This window comes from Vulpes vulpes, chromosome 11, assembly GCF_048418805.1.
Source record: "Vulpes vulpes isolate BD-2025 chromosome 11, VulVul3, whole genome shotgun sequence".
NCBI lineage: Eukaryota > Metazoa > Chordata > Mammalia > Carnivora > Canidae > Vulpes > Vulpes vulpes.
This window is the reverse complement of record NC_132790.1, coordinates 29,758,213-29,775,761: the sequence shown is the minus strand read 5'-3', so window position 1 is coordinate 29,775,761 and position 17,549 is coordinate 29,758,213. Positions and strand designations below refer to the sequence as shown.

General features: G+C 40.0%; 1 protein-coding gene across 8 annotated transcripts in view; it reads left to right on the top strand.

Moving 5' to 3' along the window:
• The first annotated feature begins 13,388 nt into the window (after nucleotides 1–13,388).
• The window catches only part of NARS2 (asparaginyl-tRNA synthetase 2, mitochondrial), a 130,531-nt gene continuing 126,370 nt past the window's right edge, over nucleotides 13,389–17,549 (top strand). For 6 of the 8 annotated variants that reach the window (XM_072726009.1, XM_072726011.1, XM_072726008.1 and 3 more), the window contains exon 1: nucleotides 13,510–13,860. In XM_072726009.1, the coding sequence (XP_072582110.1) occupies nucleotides 13,720–13,860 (141 nt within the window). In that variant the 5' untranslated portion in view covers nucleotides 13,510–13,719. The other 2 variants (XM_072726013.1, XM_072726014.1) reach the window with 2 other exon arrangements.

Sequence of the window (17,549 nt, the reverse complement as noted above, 5' to 3'; positions counted from 1 at the left end):
AAAAAACCCTCAAGAAAGTAGGGATAGGAGGAACGTACCTCAATGTCATAAAGGCCATATACAAAAGACCCACAACTAATATCCTCAGTGGGGAAAAACTGAGAGCTTTTCCCCTAAGGTCAGGAACGCAACACGGATGTCCACTTTCATGACTGCTGAGTCCCACCCTCAACAATTAGACATTGAAAAGAAATAAAGGCACCCAAATCAGGAAAAAAGAAGTCAAACTTTCACTCTTACCAGATGACAGGATATTCTGTACAGAAAACCTGAAAGACTCCACCAAAAAAAATTGCTAGAACTGATACATGAATTCAGCAAAGTTGTGGGATATAAAATTAATGTACAGAAATCTGTTGCATTTCTATATACTAAAAATGAAGCAGCAGAAAGAGAAATGAAGGAATGGATCCCATTTACATCTGCACCCCAAACCATAATATACCTAGGAATAAACCAAACCAAAGAGGTAGAAAATCTGTGCTCTGATATAACACTTATGAAAGAAATTGAAGAAGACACAAAGAAATGGAAAAAGATGCCATGCTCATGGATTAGAAGAACAAATATTGTTAAAATGTCTGTACCACCCGAAGCAATCTACACATTCAATACAATCCTGATCAACTAACACCAGCATTTTTCACAGACCTAGAACAAACAATCCTAAAATTTGCATAGAATCAGAAAAGACCCCAAATGCCAAAGTAATGTTGAAAAAGAAAAGAAAAGCATAAAGCATCACAATCCCAGACATCAAGCTGTATACAAAGCTGTAATCATCGAGACAGTATGGTACTGAGACAAAAACAGACACATAGATCAGTGGATCAGAATAGAGAACACAGAACACAGAAATGGATCCACAACACTATAGTCAACTAAACTTTGGCAGAGCAGTAAAGAATATTCAATGGAGAAAAGACACTCTCTTCAACAAATGGTGTTGGGAAAACTGGACAGCTACCTAGGGAAGAATGACAGAGCAGCAAAGAATATTCAATGGAGAAAAGACACTCTCTTCAACAAATGGTGTTGGGAAAACTGGACAGCTACCTAGGGAAGAATGAAACTGGACCACTTTCTTACACTACATATAAAAATAAATTCAAAATGAATGAAAGACCTAAATGTAAGGCAGGAAACCATCATCAAAATCCTAGAGGGGAACACAGGCAACAACCTCTTTGACCTGAAGTTGAGCAGCAACTTCTTACTAGACATGTCTCCCAAGGCAAGGGAAACAAGAACAAAAATGAACTATTGGGACTTCATCGAGATAAAAGCTTCGCACAGTGAAAGAAACAATCAACAAAATTAAAAGACAACTGATGGAATGGCAGAAGATATTTGCAAATGACATATCAGATAAAGGGCTAGTATCCAGAATCTATAAAGAATTCATCAAAATCAACAACCAAAAAATAAATAATCCAGTTAAGAAATAAGCAGAAGGCATAAACAGACATTTATCCAAAGAAGACATCCAGATGGCCAACAGACACATGAAAATATGCTCAGCATCACTCATCATTAGGGGATTACAAATCAAAACCACAATGATACCACCTCACACCTGTCAGAATGGTTAAAATTAACAACTCAGGAAACAACAAATGTTGATGAGGATGTGGAGAAAGGGGAGTTGCTGGGAATGGAAACTGGTGCAACCACCCTGGAAAATAGTATGGAAATCCCTCAAAAAATTTAAAAATAGAGCTACCCTATGATCCAGCAATTGCCACTCTAGGTATTCATCCAAAGGATACAAAAATGCTGATTCAAAGGAGCACATGCACCTCAGTGTCTACAGCAGCATTATCAACAATAGCCAAATCATGGAAAGCACCCATAAAGAAGATATGGGAAATATATATATTATATATATAATGGAATACACACACACACACACACATATATATATAATGTAATTTTATTCAGCCATCAAAAAAAATGAAACCTGTCCATTTGCAACAATGTGGATGGAACTAGAGAGTATTATGCTAAGCAAAATCAGAGAAAGACAAGTATCATGATTTCACTCATAGGTGGAATTTAAAAAGCGAAGCAGATGAACATAGGGGAAGGGAAGGAAAAACAAAATAAGAAAAAACAGAGAGGGAGAGGAAACCATAAGAGACTCTTAACTATAAAGAACAAACTGGGGGGTTGCTAGAGGGGAGAAGGGTAAGGATACACTAAATAGGTGATGGGTATTAAGAAGGGCACTTGTTGTGATGAGCACTGGGTGTTATATGTAAGTGATGAATCACTAAATTCTACTCCTGAATACTACACCATAAGTTAACAAACTTGAATTTAAAGTTAAAAAAATTAAATTAAAAAAGAAGACCATCCAGAGAATAATCTTTTTAAAATCTTTAAATGTTATTACAAAGTCTCCTTTCCCAGGATGCCTGGCTCAGTGGGAAGAGCATGCAACTCTTGATCTCAGGATTGTTGAGTTTGAGCCTCACATTGGGTATGGAGATTACTTAAAAAAACAAATAAACTTAAAAAAAAAAAAAAGATGCAAACAACAACAAAATCTCCTTTCCCCAAGTTTTTAATAGATAAAAAAGTGAGAACAAGACTTTCCTCAAGCTCATATTTTATTTGTTAACTTCTAGCCTCTCAGTGGGATGAAAGTTCATTAATTGCAATTCTGTTTCTGCTACAGAAAGCAGGAGCACATAATAAGTAGTCCTTTCAGGTTCTACTGGTTTCCTAATGAGGAAAAGATGATGAATCCTAACCTGGATTTCTTTTTTTATTTTGTTTTTAAGGATATTTTTTGTTGCCAATGTGTTACATTTCGGCTAAATTGTAGGTTAAATTGGCTTTGTTTTTTATCAACTTTTTAAAATTAATTGACATATAATATTGCGTCAGTTTTAGGTGTACAGCATAATGGTTTGATGAATATACATATTGCGAAATGGTTACAATAAGTTTAGTTAACATCCATCACTGCATGTAGGTACAATTTCTTTCTTGTGATAAGAACTTTTAAGACTTACTCTCTTAGCTACTTTCAAATACACAATATAGTATTGTTAACTATAGTCGTCATGTGCATGTTATATCCCTAGGATTTATTTATCTTACAGCAGAAGGGGTTAACATTTAAATTGGTGGAATAAGAAAAGCAAATGGCTGTCTCCAATGTGAGTAGGCATTATCCAATCCATTCAGGGCTTGAATAGAACAAAAAGGCAGAGGAAGGCTGAATTGCTTCTCTGCCTGACTGAATGAGCTGGGACATCCATCTTCTCCTGCCCTCCTGCACTCCTGGTTCTCAGGCCTTGAGACCTGGACTGGTATCTACACCATAGGGTCTCTGGCTGTTAGATTTCCAAATTATACCACTGATCTTCCTTGGTCTCCAGCTTGAAGAGGACAGATCATGGGACTTCTCAGGATCCATATTTACATGAGCTACTGTATATATATATACACACATTATATATACATATACATTATATATACATATACATATACATTATATATACTATATATATGTAATATGTAAAAACTCACTAGCTCATTCACTCACTAAGTAATTCACTAATTCATTCAAGGTTCTCTAGAGAAATAACAAATAGAAAACATCTATCCTATCACAGTAATACAGTAGTGCTAACTACTGGCAGGATGCCTCAGTTCCTTGGCATGTGGTCATCTTTATAGAGCTAGTTGAGTATCTTTATGACATAGTACCTGGTAGCCCCTAGAGCAATTGATCCAAGAGAAGAAGCTGGAAGAGATGGGTGTTTTTTATGACTTACCTTCAGAAGTCACACACTAAGATTTTTGCTGTATTCTTTTGGTTATATGGACAAATCTTGTGTGACTAAAGTGGAGAGGACTCTACAATGGAGGTGAGGTCATTGGGGCCGTTTTAGAGACTGGCAACCACAACCAGTCACTCAAAATGTAAACTAAACTATGTAATTTTACTGGATTCCAACCAAATTGATACATAATAACTGTTTTTTCTTAAAGTAGGCTCCACACCCAGTGTAGGGCTTGAACTCATAACCCTGAGATTAAGGGTTACATGCTCTACCAAATGAGCCAGCCAAGTGTCACAAATATTAAACACTTTAAATGGGGACGGCATCAACAGCTTTTTTGTTTTAACATTTTACTCATTTATTTGAGAGAGAGAGAGCACGAGCTAGGCGGGGAGGGATAAGCAGCCTCCATGCTGAGTGCAGAGCCCAATGTGGGGCTCTATTCTAGAACCCCAAGATCATGATCTGAGGCAATATCAAGAGTTGGATGTTTAATCAACCAAGCTACCCAGGTGTCCTGAATCAACAGCTTTCTAATGTAATTTGTGATTAATGTGTGTGTACACACACACCGTGTATGAATATATGCACATATATATCTCATACTCCTTTGATATATATTATGCTCTAGTAAGGAATGTTAAATTGCTTAATCTAATATATTGGAAAATAAATTTTACATTTTTATATCTGTCAATGCACATGATTCTGAAAATAAACCCTGAGAAGAGGAGAATAAATCAGTTCTCAGTAAAAGTTATATCATCAGTCTTCTTGCTACTGTTCATAGGGGGTGGTGGAGCTCGAGAAAGTTTTGCTGGAAATCTATGAAAGGAAATATCCAGGTCCCTGAATGTTCATGCATTACTATTCTTGGGGTATAGTCTACTTGCCATCCTAGTTTTAACACACATTTCACAAGCCCCTTTTATCAGGAGTACAAAACAGTTTACCATGGCATCAATATATTTTTTTTCCTGTTTGAAAAGCCAGGGCATAAGCACATCTCCTTTTGGGGTCTTTAAGTGTTTACATAATTATTCATTTTAGACCAATGGTGAGTGCTGATTCTCCTACGAATTCCAGGAACACATCTCTTCCAGACTCTTTATTGTAAGGAAAAAAATTTCCTTAGAATTTGCATTTTTTAAGCAGAGCTATTCTTTTCCAAAGAGATCACTCTTTATTCATGACATTATGTACCTATATCTATCTGACCACAGATCCTGGGGTGGCAGGGTAATAATCCCTCAGAAGCCTCAGGGAGCTTTCTTAAATGAAAAAGTATTTCTCAGAAGTCTATAGAAAATATCATGCTTAATATCAACAGCATACAAAGGGTGGGGCAGTGGGAGTGATCTGCCCAAGGTGCAAGCACTTAGGAGGTGTACACTATAGAAAATTTAAAAACAATAGTAAAATGCTTTTTATTTTCAGTTATAAACCCATCTGCTTTTTATTTTCAGTTATAAACCAAAACTATCCATGATAAGGCACTCCTCTGTGGGAAAAAAAATAAAATAAAATAAACATTTGTGGAGTTTTACTCTTTGGAAACATTTATTCTTCATATGTAACATATTTGGAAACTTTGGAGGGGAAATTGCCCATTCTTTTCACTCTCACTTCATCAGTGGAAACTGCTGCAAAAATGTAGGCACAAATGTAGGTATTGGCTGTGAAAAATGTTCCCAGACAAGATGGAGTGCTCATTATGAAGCTGTGTGGGCATTAAAGAAATTTTGAAAAGCTAACTTCATTCTTTGAAGTTCTGTGTGATCAAAGAGAAAATATGAGTATAGGAGGATCAGCTCAGATTGTATTGTCTCCTACGTGTAATTTTTCTTTTCTGAGTTATCTGGTTTTCTGGCGTGAAACCTTAGAGGTTGATTATGCACAGAAATATTTGCAAGCAGCCAGAATCAGCTTCAAACAATTTAAAGTGGAGTTCCTAGCCTTAAGGTTGTTCCCTTAAGATTACCACATAGAGATGTGTAGAAAAGGCCATTAACCATAAACCAAAAAATAAAGGGGATAGGGTGGGGGGGGGGCAGGGTATATAAAGAAAATAAACATTTGAATTTTTAAAAAATCATTTTTAAAGAAGAACAGTAACAAGAATGACAAAAGATGTTGGTCTTACATTGCCCAAATAAATCAAAAGGGTAATTTCGAGTGTCAATAATTTTCTTCAAGAACTAGACACAATTTCTAAAGCAAAGGATCAAATAATGTCAAGGTTTGCTATCATTCAGCCATTTCTTCACAATATACCGTGGTATAGGCAACCCACAGAGTGAGTGAAGATATTTGCAATACTTATAACTGAGAAGAGCTTATATCTAAATTATATATGTAAGAACTTGTATAGATTAATTGGAAAATAAATGACAAAAAAAGGCTAATCCATAGAAAAATAGACCAAAGATTTAGTGAATTCACTAAAGAAAACCCAGTTAAAATAAACATTGAAAGATGCTTGACAAGGAATGATAATTGAGGAGATGCAAAGCAAATTGCGAGGAGAGATTACTACACCAACACCAATGCAGCTAAATTTAAAAGTCTGATGAGAGGGATGCCTGGGTGGCTCAGTGGTTGAGCGTCTGCCTTTGGTTCAGGGCGTGGTCCTGGGGTCCTAGGATTGAGTCTCGCATCAGGCTCCCCACAGGGAACCTACTTCTCCTGCTGCCTCTCTGTATGTCTCTCATGGATAAATAAAATCTTTTTAAAAATGTAAAAAAAAAACACAACCAAAAATCCATCAACAGAATGGATAAATAATTGTGTTATAGTCATAAAATGGAATATCATACAATAATGAAAATGAACAGTTTATAGGCAATGACATAGCTGATTCTCACAAAAATAGTATTAAGCAAAAGAGTTCATAAACTAACACATACTGCGTGATTCTGTTTACACGAAGTTCAAAAACAGAGGAAACTAAATTATAATGTCCAGACTGAATACTGAGGTGGTGATAAAATTATAAAGAAAACCAAAGCAACGATTACCAAGGTCAGGAGAGTAGGAAACTTGTGCTTGCCAAGGGGTATGGACTGGGCTAGAAGAGTCCTAGGAATGTTCTTTTTCTTGATCTGGATGGTGGGTTAGATAGGCATTCATTTTATAATCATTCATTAACTACACATTTACATCTTATATATTTTTCTGTTATTTGCATCATAACTAAAAACATTTTTTTAAAGATTTATTTATTCATGAGAGACACAGAGAGACGCAGAGACACAGGCAGAGGGAGAAGCAGGCTTCTCACAGGGAGCCTGGTGCGGGACTCCATCCTGGATCCTGGGATCAGGCCCTGAGCTGAAGGCAGATGCTCAAGGGCTGAGCCACCCAGGTGTCCCATCACAAAAACAAAACATTTTTTAAGTCTCCTTTTATCCTCAGCAATGAGAACTCAGGCTATTACTACATACCAAATTGCCAAATAATAAGACATAAAAATTTGTATGCTTTACACATTAACCTCTTTGCAGAGGATGTTACAATTTATTTTCAAGCCCAATTTCAGAAATGCAAACATTTACCAATAAGCCAACCAATTAACAAGTATCAAACTCCAGAAGTAATTTTAAAATAATTAAAATTTGTAGTAACCTATCTAGTAGCCAATTATGTCCAGTCTCTCCTAAATCTAAATTTTAACGGTGGTAAAAACCTTAGCCACTCCTGAGAATAAGTATGTTTTCTTTCATCTGCGATATAGTCATAAAGCATTATAGAAATCTATTTTCTAAAGTTTCCAGATTTTTCCAAACATACAGACACTAAAACCAGGTGGACGAGATCGAGATCCGTATCACAAAATGGGCATGAGGAAAAGCAGCTAGGTACATAAAATAACATTAAAGATATTTTTGAAACAAATTGTTGGTCTTATTTCTAGGAATTTATTCTGCAGGTATGAATTCCTGCATACATAATATGTGAATAAAATAGTCAGTGTAGATTGCATTGATGCCCCCAGCAGAGCCAGCTGAGGAAGAAGCTCCTTCTTCAATCCTGGGGTCATGCTCCAGCCACTGTGCACTGGTGCCTCCCAACCCTAAATGTGGAAGATGGCTTGGACTGCAGGTGGTTTTGTTACAGTTTCTTTGAAAATACATTGGGAGTTTAATAATAGTAGAGCAGTAGTAGTACAGCATAAGGAAAGAAGTTCAAGTCCCAGAGGGCTTCCTGAAAGCAAAAGGAAGAAACCAGGGAAAGGATGAGACCCAACTATGAAGCCAGAAGTGTTTTTCAAAGTGATTCTGAGTCATCAGACAGGAGACCCAGGAATTTGCATTTTAATAAGACAGCTGGGGATTCTGATACATTGAAGAATTGCACCTAAAAGAAATGTATACAAAATAGGAATCGTCTTGAGCCTTCTACTTTGGGAATTAAAGAGAATGGGCTGGTAACATTTAGTGGATTCCTTAACTCTAAAACTCATAAATGATGAGGAGCATTCAGTCAGATATGACACTCATTTCTCTACCACAGAATTCACAAGACGCTACAGTTAATAGTGTTAACAGCCCTGTGAAGGAAGTCTAGAGTTTAAGTGACTTTCTAAAGATTCCACAGTTAGGAGGCCACAGATGAGATTTAAACTAGGACTGCTGATTGCCAGGCGAGTGCTCTTTTCCACTATGTTATTGACAATGATGGGTGTTACGGTCGAAATGGAATTTTGAGGAAAAGAGGAAAAAGAATAAAGAACGTACAATCTTTAAAAACACTGAGATACTCTTTCTTACCCAACATTGGTAAAAATTCAAAAGTCTGAGTCTCTCCGTTGTCACTAAAGGTATGGAACTCTGAGAATCCTTGTAAGCTTGTTGGAGGATGTATAAATTACAATCTTCAGCTGGGAGAACATTTTGTCAGTACCCAGCAAAGCTGAAGATGTGTAGCTTCTGTACCTGAGGCATATGATGCAGAGAGACTTTGATGTGTCCAGTCTACTTTTTGCAGTAGTCTTATAATGAAGGGCTGATCCAGTTCTGTGGGTCTTGAAGCTTATTATAATAATATAGGAGGTTTTTTTAAAGAAAATAATACAGAATTACAAATATTAAGGTAAATATTTACTTAGAATGAGAGAAGTTACAAGAAATTTCTAGAACTTTGGAAATTCATGCCCCTCTCTTCTGAGTTCCTTAAGAAATGCTTCCTGATCGCTTCCCTTCTTATTTTACAACTCCCAGCAGCGCCTCGCACTGGGGGGGAGGTAGGGGCCAGGGACAGGGAGACACATAAATGCAAATAAGGGGCTCTGAGTTTACCTTTCATTAGCTTCATGGTAAATCCACCACTGTTTATAATAGAAAAACGTTGAAAGCAGCCCAAATAACCATTAGAATGAGAATGAATTAATTGTGGTATAGTCATATAACAGAATATTACAAAGAATGAACTGCAGCTACATGGATATATGTCAAAAAGTAAATTTGAGTTGCAGAATAATTTATAGAGTAAGACACCATTAACTTAAAATTTAAAATATGCAAAACAATACAAGAGACTATAGATATATGCATATTATATATACATATATGTATGTGTACATATGTGTGTATTATATATAATTGTGTGTGTATAACTAAAGTATAAAAACATGGAAAGAAACGAAAAACATTGAATTCTGGATAGTGGTTACCTCCACCCAAGATGAAAAGAGGGGAATGGGATTGTAGAGAAGTACAAAGGAGATCCATTTCCTGGAACGAGAAAGATCTCTAAGAGGACAAAATATTAAGCTTTGATACAACAAACCTAGACGTTAGCTACCAGGTTTTATTGCATTATTTTCTAAACGCTTCTATATGTAGGAAATAGTTCACGTTTTATGAGCAAAAAAAGTCTCTGTACTAACCAGGGAAATATAAGGCTTTAATTCTAGCAGCAGACTTGATGCCTCTATTTTAATATTTAATTTATATTTTTATTGAGGTATATGTAAGTAAAATGCACAAATCTTAAGTTTACAGCTCAAGGAATGTTTACATATCTGGTACAGGTAAGGCCACCAAGATCACGATAGAGAACATTGCCAACTCTCTTTAGGACATGCAATTCCCCTTTCCCTGGCTAATATTCATCCTCTGGCTTCAGCTTAGATGTCACTTCCTCCAGGAAAACTGCCTTACTCCCCCAGCGTTTGGTTACTACTGCTCTTCTGTGCTTTTTCCTTTACCTGACCATTTACTTGTCAGCTTTTCTTTCTAGATTATGAGCTGCTTTTCCGAAGGTTCCAAAGTACACATGCAATTTCTTGTTCTGTTTTGTGCCTTCGCCTTTCCATTTTTCAAGTTAAATTGTACTCACCGACTTTAGCTTCTTCAGAGAAACTCAGGATCCTTTACAATATTCACCCATTCCCTGTCTACACCAAATATCTCCATAATTTCTGCATCAGGTACTATGTTCCTCTATGTTTTGAGGTCATAACCTTGGTATCAAGTTTTGGGTGTTGAGAGTTTCATGAGTGGACTCAAGCGTAATGAAAACCCTGAACACAGAGTTGTATTTTATGACCACATGGAGTATCAGAGTAATGCCTGCCTTTTAGAAGCCAGGAAGCTTTGCAAGTGAAGCTGAAACCTGTCGTGCTGAGCCTGATTAAAACCTTCTCTAAAGCTGACAACTAATGCTAACGGTGTTCATCGCCTAGACCTGTATTATCAAAAGGTAACAATAAGGATGGTTCACTTCTGTTCCTCACTCCAGGGTGCCTCAGGGGACTCCCAGAATCATAGACTGGTAGGCATGCTGAAGAAGGCAAGTCCTCTCTATGTTGTAGGGGGAGCAAGTGAGGAGTACTTTAATCGCTGGAGTAATAAGTGGAGAAGAAAATGGACTCTGGTGCCAGACTGCCAGTGTAACTTGGAACCAGCTCAAAACCTCTCCAAGCTTCAGTTTCTCCTTTGGAAATGGAGGGTGGTGATGCTAACCCTACTTCAGAGGGCTATTGTGAAGATTGAGTTAATACATGAAAACTTCCTGGCATGGAGTAAGCATTCTATAGCACTAGCAACCATTAGTACCAACATAGTAATGTATTAATTGTGAAAAGAGGGATCCCTGGGTGGCGCAGTGGTTTGGCGCTTGCCTTTGGCCCAGGGCGCGATCCTGGAGACCCGGGATCGAATCCCACATCAGGCTCCCGGTGCATGGAGCCTGTTTCTCCCTCTGCCTATGTCTCTGCCTCTCTCTCTGTCTCTCTGTGACTATCATAAATAAATAAAAATTTAAAAAAAATTGTGAAAAGATTACTCTGGCTACTGTCTAATGAATCTAAAAAGTGTCATTCCAACATTGGAAACAAAAACAAGAAAACGTAATTTGATATAGCACAAGATACATGGAGTGTTTTGGAACTTAGCACCAGAGGCACAAATGCTATAGTCAACTTGCATTGTATTCATTTTTAATGAACTACTGCTAGTTTTCAGTTTCACCCACTGGTTTCCCTTGTCTTCATCAAACTAGTGGACACTGGTCCCCTGCTTAAAAATTAATTAACACTTTGGCTTAAACCAGCTGTAGATGAGAGAGTTAAGGAAGTCAGGATCACTGTGGTAAGGACCACAGTTCTTAAAATACACATTGAGGGGAAAGGAGTGGTGAAAGAAGGCAAGACAGAAAAACAGCCTGGGCAGGAAGTGAGCCAATTGGTCACCATTTTTCATCCCTTGGACAAGGTAGGCATAGTCAACACATTAATGCTGTGATCATCTCCTTCCCAGATTTTGTAGCCAATACAGCAAAGTCATACTTATTTTTTTGTTGTTGTTAAAGTCCCAAACCTACATAATTCTGAAGGTATTTGGACATTCCCATATTTTTAAAAATTTTATTTAAGTAATATCTATCCCCTATGTGGAGCTCGAACTCATGACCCCAAGATCAAGAGTTGCATGATCCTATTGAGCCAGCCAGGTGCCCCTCCATATTTCTCTTTGAGAGTTTCAAGAAGTGCCCGAGAACTATGGTATTTTAGTGGGAGATATTTTTTAGTCTATCTTGAGAACAATTTTACAATGCTTCCAGGCTGTTTGCCCTCCTAGTAACCTTTCCTGCTCACCTCCTCATAGGAAATACTCTTTTTTACATCCCAGCACTGCAAAGTTCTGAGCTTCCTCAAAAACTCCGTTTATTTCCTTCCCTAGACTACTACTTCACTTGGCTCATCTATTTGTGTGTACTTACTGGTTTATTTTTTTTTTTAAGATTTTATTTATTTATTCATGAGAGACACACAGAGAGGGGGGGGGGAGAAGGCAGAGGCAGAAGGAAGCTCCATGCAGGGAGCCCAACGCAGGAACCCCAGGATCAGGCCCTGAGCTGAAGGCGGCGCTAAACCTCTGAGCCACCCAGGCTGCCCAACTTACTGGTTTATGTTGCATTAATCTGTTTTGTTGTCATTCCCCATGTCTAGACAACGAGCTTCTTGGTGGAAGGGATCATGATTTTACTTCCCACCTTGAGATACTCTATAACATTACAGTTTAGTGGATGGAGCCAGAATTTCTGAGGTTAAATATCACATTTATAGGTTGTATTGTATCTTCTTGAACAAGTCATTTCACTTTCCTGTGTCCAACTTCCTGTATCTGTAAAATGGGCATAATAGTAGCAGCAACTTTAAGTTGCTAGATGGAAAAACCTTTTCCTGATTGTCAGTGAATTACAGGATCTTTTTTTTTTTTTTTTTTTTTTTCGATTTGGGAGGGAGTGGTGGATACATTTAAAAGGGTCATTGTTTCCAGGTCAAACCAAAGCAGGTAACTGTGTTGGAAAAAAAGAAAGACTTGAAGATTCCAACAGGCAATGCCCAACATTCCCTTCAGTGTCTCTCCAACATCTTCTCATTGCAGTGCCTTCCCCGATTTGCATATACAAAGACTCTTCAGGGGTCAGAGGGCTCCCTTCTCAGCAAGCCATCTCTGGCATCCCACGTTGAGGCTCCGCCAGAGAACTGATCACCCTTTTATGCACTTGTCTGTTTAGATCCCGTATGACTATGACGAGCAAGGACCTCTGTCTTGTCTTTCCTTGCGCTCAGAACTCAGGAATGACTGACATCCTCAGGCTCCTGTTCTCAACAACTAAGCCTCCTGGAGGCTTTCCTTCAGCATCAGCCACTCCTTACCTGTCAGCGTCTCTCGGCATCACCTGGAAGCGTTAGACATTAAGACCTCTTAGGGGATCCCTGGGCGGCTCGGTGGCTTAGCGCCTGCCTTTGGCCCGGGGAGCGATCCTGGAGTCTTGGGATCGAGTCCCACGCCGGGCTCCCTGCATGGAGCCTGCTTCTCTCTCTGCCTGTATCTCTGCCTCTCTCTCTCTATCATGAATAAATAAATAAAATCTTAAAAAAAAACACTAAGACCTCTTAGACCGGGTCCCTCGCGCGCTCCCCTTTTGCCCCCGCGAGAACGCTTAGAGCCCGAACGCCTTAGCTCCGCCCCTTCTGGGCCTCAGGCCCCGCCCCCTCCGCCCTCGGCCCGCCCCCGTCTCTGGCCCGCCTTCTCCAGAAACCGGAGGCCCCAGTGCGCACGCTCCCTCTCAACCCGCTCGTGGCGTGATGACGTGGACGTTGGCGTGTGACGTAGCGGGGCGGCCGCGCGTGTTTCGGCTCGGGGAGGCGGTCGCGGCTGTGGGTTCCGAGCCCAGGCGCGACCGTGAGGTGTCCTGGCGCGCGTGGGGCTCTCGGGCGCGCGCCGCTGTGCTCTCACTCGGCCCCGTCCGGGGAGGGGTGCGGAGGGGGAGCTGGAGCCGCGGAAGGGGAAGGGAGCCGCGGGGGGTGGGGGGCGTGGGGCGCCCTGAGCGCAGGCTGCAGCGGGGACCCCGGGAGGTTCGCGGTAGGCAAGGTCGGCGCCCTCCGGAGAGGCCCGGGGGCGGCCGCGCGATGTTCGGGGCGCGGTTCCTGGCCCGAGCCCTGCGCTCCTGTTCCTCAGCTCCCTGCCCGGGACACAGACCTCCGGCGCGGCTGAGCGTGCGGGACGCTCTCGGCGCCCAGAGCACGAGTGGGGAGCGCGTTAAGGTCCAGGTTGGTGTTCGGGAAGGGGGTGGGGCTTCCTTCTTTAGTGACTTAACGGCACCTGCAGGGTCAGACAGAATGACAGGCAGGGGAAGGAGAAAACGTAGGAAAAAAGAAAAATTCTGTAATTCAGTGACCATCATGGGAAGTTTGCCATCTAGCAGCTTAAAGTTGCTGCTGCTGCTGCTGCTATGCCCATTTTACAGATGCAGGAAGTTGGGCACAGGGAAGTGCAATGACTTGCTCAGGGATGTACAGACGGTCGCGTACGTTCACGTTGGTCTCCCTTCCTTGCCTACCGTTACTTTTTTCTTTTCTTTTTTTTTTTTTTTTTTTTGCAAAAGTGTCGGGATGCCTGTGAAGTGCTGGAACTTTGCCTTCACGGTACCGGGACATCGCCTGTGAGCTCGTTGGTCGTACAGCGGAGTAGACGTACGGGCCTCTGTGCCTGTATCCCTCATAATGAAGGTCCACAGTCAGCAGTGGCTGCTTTGACACTGTTTGGTCCGACTCGGTATTCACACACGTCTGCCTGACAGTAAATGTTTGTTCGACCGAACAACGGATTTTATTCCACTTTTGACCATCCCAAGGCCTAAAAATGAGGGTTTGCATATAATGTACGTTTAATGAGTTAGGAGACAAAAGTAGAGTGTAGTAGCTTGAAACTCCGGAGTCAGGCTGCCTGGATTCAAATCTGGCCCTTAGTGCCTCCTCATTAATACAAGGCTCGTCTCCTATGTGTTCTGAACCTGTTTCCTTCTTGTAGCATAAAGCTTTAGCCTTAAACGCAGAGAGTCCTGAAGATTAAATGAGATGATAGGTATGAAGACATTCAGGACAGTGGCCCGCAGTCAATAAGTGTGGGCTGCTATTACTTCTCTTGCTATTATCATTTGGAACAGCTCCACATAGAAGATTTTCCCTCAACGGAGTAGACTAGCCAAGGTGATTCGATCATTTCTTACAGGTTGCTGAGACACTGATGAAGTCATTTTTGTTGTCCTTCGATATCCTTGATTTTTAGCAGTAGGACACCTCTGTGTTTCTTTTGAGTTTGATTTTTTTTTCCATGATCCAAATCAAAAACTTTTCTTGCATTCACCTATTCATTTGACATATATACATTACTAATCCCTGCTGAGTGGTAATCTAGAAAGGATTCAAAGATAAAAACCTACTGCTCAGGGTAGAGGCTTTCATTTTAATACTGTGCAGTCTAAGACGGTAGCTACCTGCCGTTTGTGGTGCTGAGCCCTTGAAATGCAGCTAGTCTAAATTGAAGGGTAACTGTAAATGTAAAATACACCAATTTTGGAAAACAAAAGAATATAAAATACCTTAATATATATTTATGCTGATTATCTGTAGATAATATTTGGGGCATAATGGGTTAAATAAAATATTAAAATTAATTTTACCTGTTTACTTTTAGTGTGACCCCTAAAACTTGGAAAATTACATATGTGGCTCACATTCTACTTGTGGGTCAGTCCTGGTCTAATGGCTAAGACAAGTAATTGGGGCAATGTGATACGTATTGGTGGTATAAAAAATTCTGAGAAAATAGAGATGTCCTTTACTATGTCAGGTCAAGGAAGACTGCTTGTATTACGTGACGTTTCACTTGAGTCCTGAGGACTGGGGATGGGGTGAAGATAGCGTTTCCTAGAAGTTTGATAATAATACGACCTTTGAGCTAAGAACTATATTTGAGGGGGATCCCTGGGTGGCTCAGGGGTTTGGCGCCTGCTTTTGGCCCAGGGCGCGATCCTGGAGTCCCGGGATCGAGTCCCGTGTCAGGCTCCCAGCATGGAGCCTGCTTCTCCCTCCTCCTGTGTCTCTGCCTCTCTCTCTCTCTCTATGTCTATCATAAATAAATAAATCTTTTAAAAAAAAGAATTATATTTGAATTCTAGCTCTACTACTTGGGAACTGTGATTTTAATTATTTAGAGAGGTTATCTTAACTTCTCTAAATATATTCTTCATCTCTAAAATGGTAATCACTTCATTAAGTTCTTGTGAGAAATAAGTAGTAAAATATTTATAAAGGGCTTAGAACAAAAGCACATTTTTAAACAGTGCTTCACAAATGTTACTTTTTACCAAGTGAAAAGACAGTGATGCCTTAGGAATTACTGTTGGTTGAACAGCTGCCTTCAGGGAAGTGTGGGGAGATGAAACCAGAAAGATGGGCACACTTGTGCCCATACAGTTGTGAAAGGCCCTGTATAGGAGACTGAGGCAATTACACTTTATTCAGTGTAGCCCTAGAAAAAGTTCAAGGGTTTTCTGGTAGACTTGGTTTCAAATGGGACTTTATGGTAACCAGCAGTGTGACCTTCAACAAATTACTTAACTTCTCTGAGTCCAGGTTCTTGTAAGGCAGGTTATAATGATAATCCACTGAGCTGTTGTGAGGAAGGGATGAGAGATTATATGAAAAAGGTAGTAAAACACTTGTCCCATAGTAGATTTCTAGTGCATTGTAGATATCCCTTTCACTGAAAAACATTAATGGACTATTTGCTGTGTGCTTGACAATGGCCTTCAAAGCAACTAAAGCATAGTTCCTAAACTTTGAAATTATTATGGACATGCAAGGAAGTAATAGAAGAGTTTCACTAGCATTGTCTGTAGGGTATGGTGGGAACACACAGGGTCAATATAGTTTTTCCAAGTAGAATCCTCTCCCTTTTCCCAAGTGTGTCTGATAGTTAATCAGACACCATCAGTTGTTTCACAGTTGTTCACTGTTTGCTAGAAGTATATTCTCTCTTCTGTGCTAGTTTAAGTTGGATCTGATCTGTGAGAACTGGTTTTAGGTCTACCAGAAGACCTCTCATTTGTACTCACACATACCTGTCATTTAAACTCAGTGTCTTCAAAAGCTTATTTACTATTTAATACATGTTCACAATGAAAAGCTTCTTGAGAACTGTGTGATGCATTGTAAAAGGGGGAAAATCCCATAAAGATGTTTCTAGTCTATAACTACATAATTTCCATTCTGGGAATTTTATATAAAAGGAGATGGGGGCCAAAATATGTGCCCTGTTATTTGTTATGATGAGGAAAATGAGCAAGAGGCAGGAAGAAATACCTGAAATAGCCAATACTGGGGGAAATTGATGATGTGAATTAGTCTCATCACCTAGTGGAAAGTTAGGCATCTATTCAGAATGATGAGTTTTGTGGCACCTGGGTGGCTCAGTCAGTTAAGCATCTGCCTTTGGCTTGGGTCATGATCCCAGAGTTCTGGGATGGAGGCCCTCTTCAGACTCTGCTCAGCAGGGAGCCTACTTTTCCCTCTCCTTCTGCCTGCCACCCTGCCTATTTGTGCTGTCCCCTCTCTGTGTCAAATAAATAAAATCTTAAAAAGAAAAAAAAATGATGAGTTTTATTAACAAAACAAAAAGATGTGATGCCAGAAGTGTATCTCACTGCAATAAGAATCCTTGAATTTTATAAATATATGGTGAACTAAAAGCAATTGATTTATTAAGGCAGGACTGAGGACATCTTTTTTTAAAGATTTTATTCATTCATGAGAGACACAGAGAGAGAGGCAGAGAGATAAGCAGGCTCCATGCAAGGAGCCTAATGTGGGACTCGATCCTGGGACTCCAGGATAATGCCCTGGGCCAAAGGCAGACACTTAACCACTGAGCCACCCAGGTATCCCAAGGACTTTTT